This window comes from Corapipo altera, unplaced genomic scaffold (genome assembly GCF_003945725.1).
Source record: "Corapipo altera isolate COAL_440 unplaced genomic scaffold, ASM394572v1 67, whole genome shotgun sequence".
Taxonomy (NCBI): domain Eukaryota; kingdom Metazoa; phylum Chordata; class Aves; order Passeriformes; family Pipridae; genus Corapipo; species Corapipo altera.
Genome location: NW_020884906.1, coordinates 9,048,972 through 9,063,338, shown reverse-complemented (window position 1 = coordinate 9,063,338; position 14,367 = coordinate 9,048,972). Strand labels below are relative to the sequence as shown.

Below are 14,367 nucleotides of genomic sequence, written 5' to 3'. Positions count from 1 at the left end.
ATTTAGCACCACTGCAAGGCAGAGTAAGTCAGAATTAATGATTCTCTCAAATACCAAGTGAAAATTGTTCTTACAGGAATCGGCTTCATAACCCTGACACTTGAGACACCTGGAAAAGCAGAGACATTCCCTGGAGATCTGCTGAGGTCATTAACACAGCCAGGCTGACTCAGCACTGCATCTACATGTGCCCAAGTGCAAATATATAAGGGAGTTTAATGGTTTTAATGTACTGCTCAACATAAATATGCACTTATTTCGTAAATAAGTACCTTCTTGAATTAAGGCTCCAGCTTCTTGCCTTCTAATGCACCCAGACCCCACTGCTCAGTCATTGCCAGTAGCTGCTGATGTCCAGTGATACCTGGGAACCAGCAATGTGCTGCTGAGTCCCACAGAGGAGCTGCTTTGGTTGTGCTCTTTGTCTTACCTCTCCTGGGCACAGGTGAAGCCCTGAGGCTCCTGGCAGGCTGCCATGGTAAACCCAGCATGCTGCATGTTGGCTCGAGTGGGCAGTAGAGGCCTCAATATTGCATCTCAAACACTGATTAGTAAAGCAGTAAAGCAAAAAAAGTGTTTGTTTAGCTTATGGAGATTGTGGAAAAGAAAACAGCTCCAGAAATTCAAAGCTAGAAATGCTAGAGCAGGCACATCAGACTTCTAAGAATGAGCTTCCATGCCTCCACCTTCAGCTGCAAGGATGAAGGTCTTTCTTAGACAAGCAGTTGAAATGCAGTTCAACAAAAAGCCACTCAGAAAGGTCAAGAGCAAGGATTCAGGCAGTAAAATAAACACCTGGAGATGGAAAAATCCTTCTCCATATTTCCTCCCACATGTTTTGGAATTATTGTGCCAGGAAATTATTAAATCACACAAGTTTCAATAATGAATGTATTGCTTGGATGGCATGGGAAATTTCTGAGGGATATGGCTAAGGAAATTAAAAACTTTGAAAAGTCAGTGATGAAAGGTCAGATAGATGAGTAGGACTAAACCATTATATGGAGCTCTGGAAACAGTGCTGGTATGGGAGGATATTCCTCTGATTGATACAAGTGAGCATTAAGAGGAGGTGTGTGCATAAAATGCAGAGGGATCTTTCTTTAGTATTTTCTGCTGTAATTCAGCACAAAGGTCCCCTGTGATATTTTTGCTCAACTTGGAAGACTCTTCCACCTAATTAGGAGAGGGACAAATCAGACCTGCTAAAGCACTTCTGTATCCAGAAGGCCATTTTTATGTCTTGAGAACAAGGCTGCTTTTGCTGTGTCACAGATACCAGTTCGTGGCACACCAGCATTTTTCTTTGGCTTAACAAGGTTGGTGCCTCAGTAAGAGGCCCCTCACAATCTTGTTTTCTCACTTGCATTTTGCTTAATGTTGCAGTTCAGTTTTAGGTCATTAGATCTTGCTAAACACATACCAACAAAAATTAAGCTATCAGGGAATTATTGCAGCTATGTCATCTAGGAAAGAACATCCCTCTCCGTATCACAGTACAGGATGTACTGATCAATGTGTTCTACCTGTCTCGGTCACACCTGCACGGGGAGGGGAGGTGGGAGGTGGCAGTGACAGCCTGGCCATAGCAGAATGGGCTCTGCATCCTCACTGCCTGCCTGCCTTGCACCCTGACCACACGTGGGGAGGATCCCACAGGCATCCACAAACACTGCTAGTTCCTCTCCATGCTGTATTACTGCAGCTTTGGGAACAAAAATAAATGCCAGAAATGTCACCACCCTAGAACACAACAGTGCACAATGAAGCAGATAAAATGACTCACAGGTCTCCTCTGCAGTGCTGTTTGCAGCCTAAATATTTTCAGGGCAGAAGGCTGCAGAACTTTGAATCTGGAATTATCTCAGTCTCCAGCAAAATCCTGCCTTTTAACACTTCTTGGCTTTTCACAAAAATCAGATTACAAGTAACAAGTCCTGGGCATTCAGTCCTGGTCATCCTGCAGACATTATTCCAGGAGGAAAAACAGGGGCTGAGATTGTCCTTCCCTTGCAAAGCTTTCTCTGTGGGCAGGTGGATGCAATCAGGTTTTAACCTTTGCTTTCTTACGTGACAATTTTGTAACCTATTTATATCGAACTGCCGGATTTCTTGGCTGCCTCTCTGCCTAGACTTCACTCAAAGAGGGAAGGAACATCCTGTATCATTCTCCAAGAGGCTCAGTGGGCACAGATGTAAACAGATTGGCCAATGCAGGCACAAGGCAATGCTGAAAATAGGGCAATAAAGTTAAGACTCTCAAGACCTGTCCTAGTGCATTACCGTGGACCTTACTGGAAGCCAAGAGCAGAGTGCACCACCAGCCTTTGCAGTTGCTTCACACGAGGCAATATTCCCGCAGGAATTTTTCTTCAAAGGCGTCCAGACAGCACCATCTAGTCAACAAACATTGCATGCAAACAAACACTGGGGTTGCACAGAAATTCTCAGAGAAATCTGGGGCTCAAATCTAGGGCAAACAGGTCAGATTTTAGTACCTACATAACTTGAACTCAGAACTGGTGAAATGAATACACTGATGAGAGTGCCCTGAAGAAAAGCAGTGGAGTAAAACTGAAGGAAGATAACTGAACTGTGTAATTCTTCCCAACTGCCCTTACATGTTTGATCTGAAATGATAAAACTCTTTTGGGCAGTGGCTCCTATTGCAGGGCTGCCAGCACTTGACATGCACATCCCAAACTGTACTGTTTTCTTCCTACACTGCAGGGTTAATGCCCACATGGCCCTGGTGGCACACTCCATGCCCCTGCTGCCCCCACTGACCCTGGCAGGCTGAGAGACACACAGGGCTGGGCAAAGGCTGCTTCTTCCAAGTGACAGAAACCCAGCAGCTCTTCAGAGCCTCGACCTGTGGGCAGAGCTCCCCCTGGCACATTAACAGAGAGCAGACTGACAGTTAATGTGGAGGGGAAAGGAGGGTCACTGGGAATGAAGATGCCAAGGAGGTCCATTGTTTTCCACAAAATATCCACAGCTAGAGTTGGAAGCCCATTTTCTAGAAGGTTCTGCCTCACCAACAGCAGTCACAGTCCATCTAGACATTATAGTGGAGGCAGGGCTCCACAGTCACTGTATTTAGAAAACCCTGCCTGGCATTCAGGGATCTTCCTGATTTGGCAGCCTGTTTATTCTGGGGGCACCTCCCTGCTTGCTTTCAACTGAGCCTTCCCAAGCCTTCAGTTCTGGCCCCAATGGAATTGTTCTTCATATTTTCCTGTTTCGGGAATATGTAATAAATTTATCTGGAAGCAAACAAACCCTCCTACCAAAAAAAATGAAAATTACAGAACTGCCTCCTAAAGCCAAACCTCTTTTCAGAAGCAGGGAGAGGGACAGGCAGAAACCTGGGGTCCTTCATTCCAACAGCACCTGCTCTGCCTGGTTTTACTCGGATGAGCATCCTTTACCCCCCCTTCCCTCCCTCATTCCCCAGAAAGGCAGGGACTGCACTGTAAGCAAGGAGGTCCTTGAGAAAACACGGGAGGGTTGAAATGCCTGACCTGCCATAGACAAACAGCTGCGTGTGAAATACTCTTAAGACTCAGACACTGATTCTCCATGCAAGCAGAGCAAGGAAGCAATTAATATTCCTAGCAGAGATCCAGAATCCACCACACTGCTCCATTCTCTACCATCTCCCACTGTGCTCTTTGCATTATTTTGATTTTTCTATATGCAACAATCAAGTGCAGAGATGGAAGAGCTCTCAATTCCCATTTGTTGAAGAACTCTCAGCATAAAGGCAGCAAACCAAAGTTACTGGAATTAAAAAAAAACAACAAAACCCATCAGTGTCTCTACTGATTTTCCCTTTTCAGAGCTTTTGTAATAAATAAACCTTCTGAAACTCTGCTTTACCATATTAAACAAAACTAAACTCTATTAAAAAAAATAAAAAAGAATTCAGAAGCCAAGTTCCTCCCTCATGTACAGATAAGAACCTAACTGGAGGTCAGGACATTCACAAGTTCTCTACCATCACCAAATTTGGGACTACACAGGAACATTACAAACCCTGTTTAAGTTTTCAAGATGGTTCATATATTTTTTTGCCTTACTCCTGTGTCACCTGCCTTGTTCATGCCTATATCCAGTTATTGATATTCCTGCTAATACCAAGCACTATGGCAAGATTACTTTCCAAGCAACATCTTGAATTATTTTATCATCACAAATAAAATGTTTGCAAAAACGAATGCTTGCTTGCATTCCTCTTTCAGGATCTAAGAGACTCTACTCAAGAATTATGTAGAAATGTAATACTCTGTTTTTATTCTCAGAAAACAAAACCCATCAGCTTATTTCCATATTGGCACAAATTTAACAGACTAGGTCCAGCATTATAACAGATATTATGGGGAAAAAGGGACAATGAAGTTGTAATAAAAAAAAATTCGGAGATAAATGCAAAAAGTCTTCGTTAACAATAAGCACCTTTTATTGACCATCTTACCATTCAACACTCATTTCATCCAATTTCCTAAATTGCTGAACTACAGTTCAGTTTAGCATTTAAATAAAAGATAATGCAATTTGACTTGTACAAAAAGTGTTATACCTGGGTGGCACAGAATTAAAGTTCTTTTTTAAAAAGCGACAGACACAAATAATCACCACCTATGATTTGAAAATTAAGTCCTACATATTTCAAAGTAAAAATTAACACATATCCTCCATATGACGTTATGCTTGTAAAAATGCCTACAAAAATCTGTTTGTTCAGAAGGCAGAGTGGGTGGAAAGTATTTCCTATTTTACCACTTAACAAATGATATCACAAAAGCTACGAGGCAGCAAAATACTTCAGATGAATTTCACAGACTAAAAGAACCCCTGACACCATCGTGTCCCAAGGATTTCCATGGGTCAATCCAGCTCAGCACAGAGACAGATCCTTGGAATTCAGACTAAAGTTCAGCTACACATCATTTGTTACAATATTTAATTCAATGCTCAGGAAATTCAAAAATCAAATACACCTGGAAATGTAGTCCTCAGATACTGGTTATTCCCATTTGTGCTCCTTGCTGCTTTTAAGAGTCTAATGTCTGTGTTATGAAGTTATGTTAGTTCCAAGTGTTTAAAATCTCTTCAAAATTGAGCAGCAAACTTTTTGAGGAGCAAGAAAATAGCCTTTTATAAAGAATATTTAAAATATTTTTTGCTATTTTCTTATGACCTTATTAAACTTCTCCTCAAGCCAATAAAAATAACCAGAACTATTTTGCTGCAAGAACACCAGTTTATATGCCAACATGAATATGCAGGCAAAAATCATTTATTTTATCAAGTTAGCATGTGAGTGCAAATTAAATCTCTTCTGAAATTCTTAGACCCCACACAGTTTAAGTTTTTCAGCAGTATCCAAGAAGAAATAAAACTCCATCTCAGGGAACAGTAAGAAAAGCTACTGAAGTAAATCCTTCATTACACAAGCAAAGTGGCATTTCCTGGAAAGGCAAAGTCTGTGTGGCTATTTTCCTTTAAATCTCCTTTTCCTGCGGGTTGGAAAGTTATTCCAAGAGAAAAAAAAAATCATCACTATTACAAAATAGTGTTGTCTCCTCATGTCAGTTCCACTGAAGTTCATTATCAGCATAAAGCATCTATATGGAAGCAGAGGAAGAGAATTCAGTTTGTAGCAGACATTCCTTAGACATTCCTTTATACATGCACGATCTTTTCCCCCCTGCAATTATTTCTCCAATGTGGAAAATAATCCTTTAAAATAAGGCCATTAAAACAAGACAAAAATAATAAATAGAGCAGGAAAACCTAAGCAAAGGCAGAAATATGTTACTGAGGCAGTGATGACATTGTTAGAAGAGATGAGGAGTTAGACCTCTGTGTAAATTCCACAGGGCTGAGATCCTGGGATTCTAGTCTGCTTGGATCGCAACATTCTCAAAGCAGAAATAGGGATTTATTTTCTATTCCCCTTCCCTACCTGTGTTTTCAAAGGCATCAAAGATATCTGGGATGCAGTGAACATTCCATAAGGCCAGTACAACTAAACATCTGAACAAAAACTTGAGTTCACTTTGGGAAATTATGGAGACTGAAAATGGAGTAGCTCACATCAGAAGGGCAGCACCTTCACTCTCAAATCAAATATTTTTGCTTGGATTCAAGCTCCCCATTTCTTACCACCCATAACACAATTAAATGCTCCAGCTACATTTTTTCTTCCATTTGCCATAACTTAGTCAAGAAAGTCTCAGTGTCCCTCCTTGTTACCAGAGTCTTAGTTCAGAAAACACTGGGTTGTGACAGTTTCTCACAGGTAATGGCAGATTTCACACTAAAAGGAGTGTTATTAATTACTATGCAATTTTTAATGCTCTCTCTTCTGGAGAGAATTTATATACTTTTCTGAGACACAAGACTTTCTGTAATCAGCATTGGGATAAGAAAAAAATACATGTCTTTTCAACCTTTTTATTAAAAGGAGAAACTAAACCAGAAACTAAACTAAACTAAACTAAACCATCAATCAAGATTTCAATCTTCCTTCACTGAGGTACTTAACATTTTGAATACTAACAATTGTATAATTTACTAAATAAATGTATCAACTAAATAAATGTATCAATAAATGTATGTCTCTCTTGAGACATCAAATCATATAATAAATAAATATTCTAGCAGAGTAAGAGAATTAATCATGGTATACACCCAAAAAGATGATATATTAATAAGGTACTTAATGGTTCTAAATGAGCATAAATGATACAAACTGAAAATTAAAAAGCAATTAAAAGTACTCAATAGCTCTTGAAGTTTTATGTCCCTGAAAACCAGATTTTTATTTAGGGACTGAAATCAATGACATGAATAACAAATGGAAACAGAGGCTCACCTCAAATCTAATTCACAACTCAACCCTGCTAGTAATGCCACAAGCAGTATTTTTTCCATAATACAATGTTTAATAAGTGTAGCTTTTTTAGTGATTTATTTTTCTACAAGTGAACTTCCAGAAGACACAGTAAAACAACAAAAGGCTCGAGTTCTCTTTTACCTCCCTAACAACTGGGTGCACTTTGCAGCAAGTGAGCTCAAGGTAACAAACCCCTTGAGAAAGGAAAGAGCAGGGTGGGAATGCCATGTCCGTGAAGGACACGAGCTTGACAGCTTCAAGGTCTTCCTTTAATTCATAACATAACGTGGCACGAGCTCAAAAACAATGAACCTGTCTCCTCCCAGCCACAGGTTGTCATTGGTGACCGTGAGTGTTCCAACACTGACACAGGTCCCTGGGCCTCTCTGAACCACAACTTACTCATTTTCAGGACAGGCAGCAAGTTCCCATTGTTATGTCTTCAGGCTGCAGCAGAATTGTGATTATTTTGCTCTACAGTGATATTCATAAAAGACCAAAACAAAGTGAAAGGCTCGACTTCTATTTGGAAGACTCAAAAATGTTTCTGAGCTTTTCCTCATTTGCAGGAATTTTATCATACCTGCTAAGCCAAGGCAGATGGACATGAACCCAAGTGGAGTTTAACAGTCACATGGCCCAGCAAAACAGAGCATCTGCTCCATCCCTAAATAACATTTGAAATCAATGTTAAACAATCTTCTGTGATCTGTTTGTGCAGTTTATCAGATCAACTCTCCATTCCTAAAATGGAAGCTATTTTTTCAAATAGCCACCTAAATGAATAAGCTGAGAAAGAGCAGAAAATAAAAAAGCAGATGGTGACAATTTCTGCAAAAGTATATTTAAAAACATGTACAATTAAGTCCTGATTTTGTTACCCAAACTCTTTGGGTCACTGTCAATCAACATTTCTTGCAGACCATGATATCCTTAGAGATCTTTACTGGAAAGACTGTAAAGGCAATTAGTATTTAGTAACCAAACATAAAAAACACAGTTCATGGATTCACCATTTGGCAAAAGTAATCTTAGGAAGGGGAACATGCACAGGACTTTATCATGATTGCATGACACCCTTGATATAACTTCCACAGAACAGTCCATTCCTTAAGCTCCAGAAATGCCACAACAGTCACTTTAAATTATTTTTACAGCTGGAAATCAGCATTTTTTCAGAATTTAACATAGCTGTAGGTAAACAGAATTAGCAACATGTGTTCTGAACAAAGCAGCACATTCTGTTCCCCCTGCCCCCTCCCCAAAACAGAGGCAAAAAACGCAGTTCCTTTTCTCACCACAGCTCCCAGGCCAAGGACACTGAAGCTTTGTGGCCTGCGAATTCCTCCACGCACACGACACAGTTACACAACTGAGCAGGGCATCCTGACCCAGTGCTGAGAGACTTTACTCCACATGCACTATTCCCATGGACACAAAGAAGAAATTTCATGTATTGTGCTGAATTAAGCCTATGGAATTTTTATGGACAACAAAACCAATAACGTATCAGAAAAAAGGAGAAACAGATACTACCCAAGATTTTTTAAGAGATGGGCTGAAATGAGACATCCAGGATGAACTGACGCTGGACAAAAACAACTCTAAAAATCCTTTAAAGTTGTCGGACTCTTTTATCAGTGTTTTTAATATTGATGTCCAGTGTCTCTACTTTCCTTGTGAGCCGATCCAGCATGTCATCCTGCTCCTCGATTTCCGTCTGCAGACCGAGGGCCAGGTTCTTCAGACGACTCAGCCCAGAAGACATCTCATCTGTCAAGGGAGAGAGGGACCATAGGGAACCACAGTGGTATAACACACACTGCTCAAATGGACACTACCAGGATCCCCCCTGCTCCTGGCTTAGAACATGTCAGGTACAACTTCTCAGCTCTGAGTGCTCCTCTGCAGTAGTGGAAGCACTGCTATGTCCATAGTTGTACTGCACTGCTACCAGAAGTGATCACTTCCTTCTTTCTTCCATTACAAGTTAACTTCAAATGCTTAACACCAAACTGGATCTTTATCAAATGACATACCCTGTAATGTAATTTTTATTTTTTAAATGTATTTCACAGAAAAATCAGATGCATCTTTTCTCAGCTCAGCATACACAATCTGCTCACTACCTCAATTGTTTTTCCTTAAACTTCATGTAGAAGTATCATCAATACTTCTTAAATCTTCAGTGTTATTTATCATAGATGAAAACCTCCCATTTCCAGATTTTCTAATTTGGCTACAAGGTGACTATTTTATTGCATGATTGATTGGTATAAATGCTTCTGAAGCAAGTAAGTTTTCCACAGCTTGTGAGTAGAACAATGTGTTTCCACTAAACTCTTCTGCCTATTTCTTTGATCCATTCCCTTTCTGATTTCTTTCCAATCTCTTTTTTCTAGGTCAGCTACAGAGAGACACGTGTAAGCAAAGAGGCACTTTGTCTATATGTTACAGAACAAAGGAAGGCAAAGTCAGCTGAACAGCTTCGGGAAGTAATAAAAGGAATGCGGCAAATTCACAAATTAAATATTTAGTGCCTTTCGATTCTTCTATTTTTGGCAAAACATGTTCATTTCAAAAGCTGTGCAGAGCTCTAAATTATTTGGGTCCAAGCTGATGTGCAATTTAATATCTGAGTTGAACTGTCAGCTAAGTTGAATGCACTTTTCCATGAGAGGTAAGCTCTGGAAAAAGCAGCAGCATGGCATCCCAACTATACCAGTGTGGATCCTACCTGAAGCAGTATTTTCTTGTTGATACTACTAGAACCTGCTTCGTAAGATTTTTCAGAATGGATGGATGAGACTGTTTGCCCCAGTGATATTCCAGTCAACGGACAGGATGATTCAAAGAAACGTTTTCACACCCTGAGTGCCACTGTTGTGGGACACTTCAGCACCATTTCCACGTTCAAATGACAGAGACTTGTGGCGTGTTCACACTTGGTACGAGTGGCTGTCTCACTGTCAGTGTATGATCTAAGAGGACTCATGCTTTTGGTGTGGGGCTTTTTTTCCCCAGGTTGTTCAAGGACAGTTCCAAAACTTCTCAAGCACAAGCATGTGGCAGAAGGGTTGAAGTATTGATGCCAACAGTGTATCACTCCACAGCAGGTTTATATTATCCCAGACATCCTAGCTGGTTTGTTTCTAGCTGGTTGCACTTCAAATGCATTTCTAACTCAGATTTGTTACTAATTTTTGCAAGGAGATGACCCACAGACATCCCCTAGCATTCTACATTCAAATAATTTATGTTTCAATCAAACTTTGGATTCTGCCACATAGATAGTTTAGAAATGCAGAATATAAGCAAATGATTTTTTTTATTTATCATCAAATTTCACAAATTAACTAAACCAAAAAGTCTTTGTTGGTAGTATATAACTTAGTAATTTTATCTGGCTTAAGAATCAAGAATTGACAACTGTATTACATCAAACAGCCTCAGTTTTCTCACTCACCTAAGTTGGTATCAATTTTCTGGTGGTAAGCTCGCAGCTGTTGGTTCTTAGGGTAGGAATCATCCCTTTGCACTGAAGAAACTAAATCTGCTTTGCTGAAATCACTGTCTGTTAAGGGTGTAGAATACAGAATGTTATATAATAAAAAAGCTAGTAAAAAGAGGTTTTAAAGTATTAGGAAGGCTGTTAAAAATTAGCCTGAACACAGCTGCCAGGTAACCCCATCACAGGGGTATCAGCAGTAGTCCAACACCACTGTCTATAGGGCACCTCTCAGGATGAACAGTGGCTACAATTCTTCTTTTTGGCTGCCTTTTTTTTTTACTTCTAGTAGGTAGCTGAGAGGTAAAAAGGAAAAACCCAGCCTCCCAACTCACATCCAGGTGGGACAAAGAGGTGGGACGGTCCCTGTACCCGCAGGGAGCCATCCCAGGCGAGGCCCCCGAAGCTGCTGTGCCCTCCCCTGGACAGACCTCGGAATTACACGGAGTGGAGCGGAGACAAATCCCAAAAGCATTTCCCTCTTTACTCACACAGCTACAACTGTGGATATCCTGCTGCTTTCCCACTCCTACCGCGCTAATTAACCGAACATCCCTTGAAAAAGGAACACTTACTTGGCACATAAAAGCCATCACAGAAGTTAAGGCACTGTGGGAAGGGGGAATGAGGCCAAACCCCAAACGCTGCCTTGTGAGAATCAGGTGATGACTCGAGTAGGGAGGGTTACAGTCCATGTTTGAGATAACAAGGAAAATGTATCTGACAAATGATGTTTAAGAGGAGACCCTCAACATTAAGTTGACGTTTTGGCAAACCTGGAGCAAGGCTGCCTGCACATTGTGTGCATTTTTGGCTACAGTCTCCTCTAAGCACTGAAAGCTTTTGGTCTTTACTAGCTAGAGAATAAATTCCCCACTGGAAGGGCTAAATAAAATCTGTATCCAAATTAAAAAATTATCACATCTGCAGCATGGGTATAAAAGGGCTTCAGGGGAAACAATTCCCTAGGATTCAAAGCCATGAAGGCTGGGATACAAATTTCCAGATGTTGGGCAGCAATGTAAGTCAGCAGCTGGGCAGGTTGAAGGGTCTCTGCCTTCATCACTCTGCAAGCTTGCTCCATGTGGATGACAGGCAATCAGTGTAAAATAAAGTTAACAAACCTGAATTATCTAGCTTCCTTAAATTTGGATGGCTTTCCTGGTACTTTGACTCTTGTTCTTTACTAGACATCATTGCTTCTTTTAATCTAGTGAAAAAAGAGTAGAAAAAGAAAATATTGGTATGGACCACAGGTCTCATTCTGAGTCTGTTAAACCAGAAAAGATATCAAATTTACACAAGAAGAGCAAGTTTGTTAGACTTGATCCAAAATGTTCCTTTAAAAGGAACTATTAACCATCAGCACTTATGTTCACTGAAAGCAGAACTGGTCACTTTTGTGCTCAAAATAGCAAATGGAAACATTGCTATCAAAACCAAAACTGCATCTTCTGTCTTGAAGGCAACATATTCCCTTCCTTTAGTGGAGGATGGAGGGGCAAGGGAGGGAGGAAATCAATGTATGCAGCATTATCAGGCTTTACAGAAGTTTCTCAGGTGAAGAGAAACAACTACTGTAAGATGCAGTAACTTCACAGGAATTCATTTTTATTTACAGCTTTAATAGAAGCGAGAGCAGCACACTCAGTATTTAACTGGTAACACACCAGTGCTACAAATCAAGATTTCCTGGTAAGATTGAAGTAAGCATGATCATTCAGAAGACTGAAGAATTACTTGTGTAATTTTGTGTAATTGGATTGATTTCTCACAAATACAAAGTTATTCTTACCACTGCAAATAAAAATAGAAGTACAAATATTTTTTATAGGAAATATTTTTTAAAGGAAACAGGGAGCTAGAAACCATCTCAAGACTTTGCTTGACAAAATCAACAGATCTTTTTAAGTTGTGATTTCCTGGTGACATTTCAGAGATGCTGTGGGAGACAAGTCCCAAGTAAAACATTTATTTTACTTACCTGCTGTTAGCATAATAGTCAGGGGCTCCATTCTGCTCTGGCTTGCTCTCTGGAGGTTTGGCTTTGAAGTAGTTTACCAAGCCCCCCCAAACACTCTTAATGCTGTTTATGTGCCTCTGACTTGTCTTCAAGTCCTGGTCCATTTTATCCACCATCTGCTCCGTGCGCTTCAGGGCCTCTCCCTGACGGACGAGCTCCTGACAGGCATTGACAGGGACAGAGCAGCTCGTGAAGCCAAGATAAACTGACACATCAAGCATTCTAACAGACACTCTGAAGAAAAATAACAGACTTCCTTCCTCTGTGTGGATTATTTCTAAGGGCAAACGGCTTTTTCACTCTCTCCTCTTCCCCCAGGGCATTTCAATCAAGAGTTGTTGCTCAGCCATGGCATTAACCAGCTGTAAACCCCTCGTTCCTGTGCCATGCCAGATTCCTGATGCCTGCTACAAACAGCATCCAGGAGTTTTCTGTGCTGCCCTTTTGTGGGGTTGACATTTCCATCTCCTGCTGACAGAACAAGCATAGCACCACATGGGTGATGTGATGGAAACCCAAAGGTTTATGGCAGGGAGATGAGCAAGCACAATGATTTCTAGCTGTGAATGGCACCTCCATTGGGAAGAGATTCTGTTTTCACCTGAGTGGGATGTTCCTGATAATTTAGAAACAGAATAACCAGAGGAAATAAACATAAATAGAATTTCTTCAGACTGCAGGAATATTTTAGTTAATATTGATAGTGCAGGATTTAGGAATTTTTATATATGGAAGTACATTATTTTCTAATTCAGCAGCACAAACACTATTTCAAAGTAATCCAAAGATTTATTCTGGCAGGAAAGTTGCCTGCAGCTACCAATTGTGCAAAACAAAGAACTTTGTGTTCATATTCTGGCTAAACTGTGGGAAAATCTAGTTGAATGTTCTTTTTTCTTTTGTTTCCCCCCTCAATAAAGCACCAAACACAAAGAACTCAAGTTTTACCACAGGCCCCGTGTCAAGCCTAAACTCTTCATCCCTCCCTTGTGCTTTTCTGGACAAACAAGTCCAAAAGTTCACAGCAGTCCCACCGAGAACCCCCTGAGCACAAGCACCTTGTGCATCTTGGGGCTGTCTGGGGGTAATTTGGGCAATAACACCCAAGGAACACCCCATTAGCAGGTGACACAGTGGCCAAGAGCTTTATGAGCGACGTCCCCGAGCACAAACTGCTCTGAAACAGGGCCCGAGGAATGAAGGAAATGATTAATCGGGGTGAAGCCAAGCACATCACAAACAACTGACAGGGCAGGTCCTGCACCCAACCGAGAGAACTGCTGGAAACCTTTTAGTCAGACAAAACGAGGCTTAAATGCCACGCAGTAAAACTCAGTAAGAATTGTTAAGAGCAGCTGAAGAAACGGTCGAGTCCCCGCCCCAGCATTACACAGACAGGGTGGAACTGGGATTTTTCGCTCAAAACCCAAACCATCACCCAGGAAACCAGCCGGCACTAACACAGGGTGGCTGCGGAACACTGACTAACCCTACAGAGGGACGTGTCGGGGGGAAAAGGGACAAGACCCCCCCTCCAGGAGGGCCGAGGGAGCCACGGGGCCCTGCAGGCGACGGCTCCGCTCCCGACCCACCTCGGAGGCGGCCACGCCGATGCGCTCGGACTCGTAGAGCAGCGAGAGGGAGCGGGCGGTGCTGTCGGCCGAGGCGGCGGAGCGGCGCAGCACCTCCTGCTGCAGGTACCGCTGCCGGTCCGCCTCGCCCGCCCCGCCGGGACCCACCGCCGCCGCGTCCTCCTCATCGTCCTCCGCGAAAGGGTTGTAGCTCCTCGGGACGGCCGACATGGCGCAGCCGACCGCGGGGAGCACTCGGGAAGCCCCTGACCCTGGGGGAACCCTCACGGAGCCGCCGCCTCGGGCCGCTCCGCTCCTTCCGCCTGCGCGCGTCGGGCGGAACCACCGCGTGTCCCCCCCC

General features: G+C 41.9%; 1 protein-coding gene and 1 long non-coding RNA gene across 2 annotated transcripts; both read right to left on the bottom strand.

The window, feature by feature from the left end:
* Positions 1–4,438: 4,438 nt before the first annotated feature.
* On the bottom strand, positions 4,439–7,028 carry LOC113951269. Its single transcript, XR_003529098.1, has 2 exons — positions 6,507–7,028; positions 4,439–6,053 (listed from the first exon to the last, which is right to left on the bottom strand). It is a non-coding gene; the product is annotated as an uncharacterized LOC113951269 (long non-coding RNA).
* Positions 7,029–8,369: 1,341 nt separating this feature from the next.
* On the bottom strand, positions 8,370–14,348 carry SNAP29 (synaptosome associated protein 29). Its single transcript, XM_027652064.1, has 5 exons — positions 14,028–14,348; positions 12,397–12,593; positions 11,537–11,622; positions 10,371–10,478; positions 8,370–8,677 (listed from the first exon to the last, which is right to left on the bottom strand). The coding sequence occupies exons 1-5, from the start codon at positions 14,235–14,237 to the stop codon at positions 8,520–8,522; spliced, it is 759 nt and encodes a 252-aa protein (XP_027507865.1). The 5' UTR covers positions 14,238–14,348; the 3' UTR covers positions 8,370–8,519.
* Between the last annotated feature and the right edge of the window lie 19 nt (positions 14,349–14,367).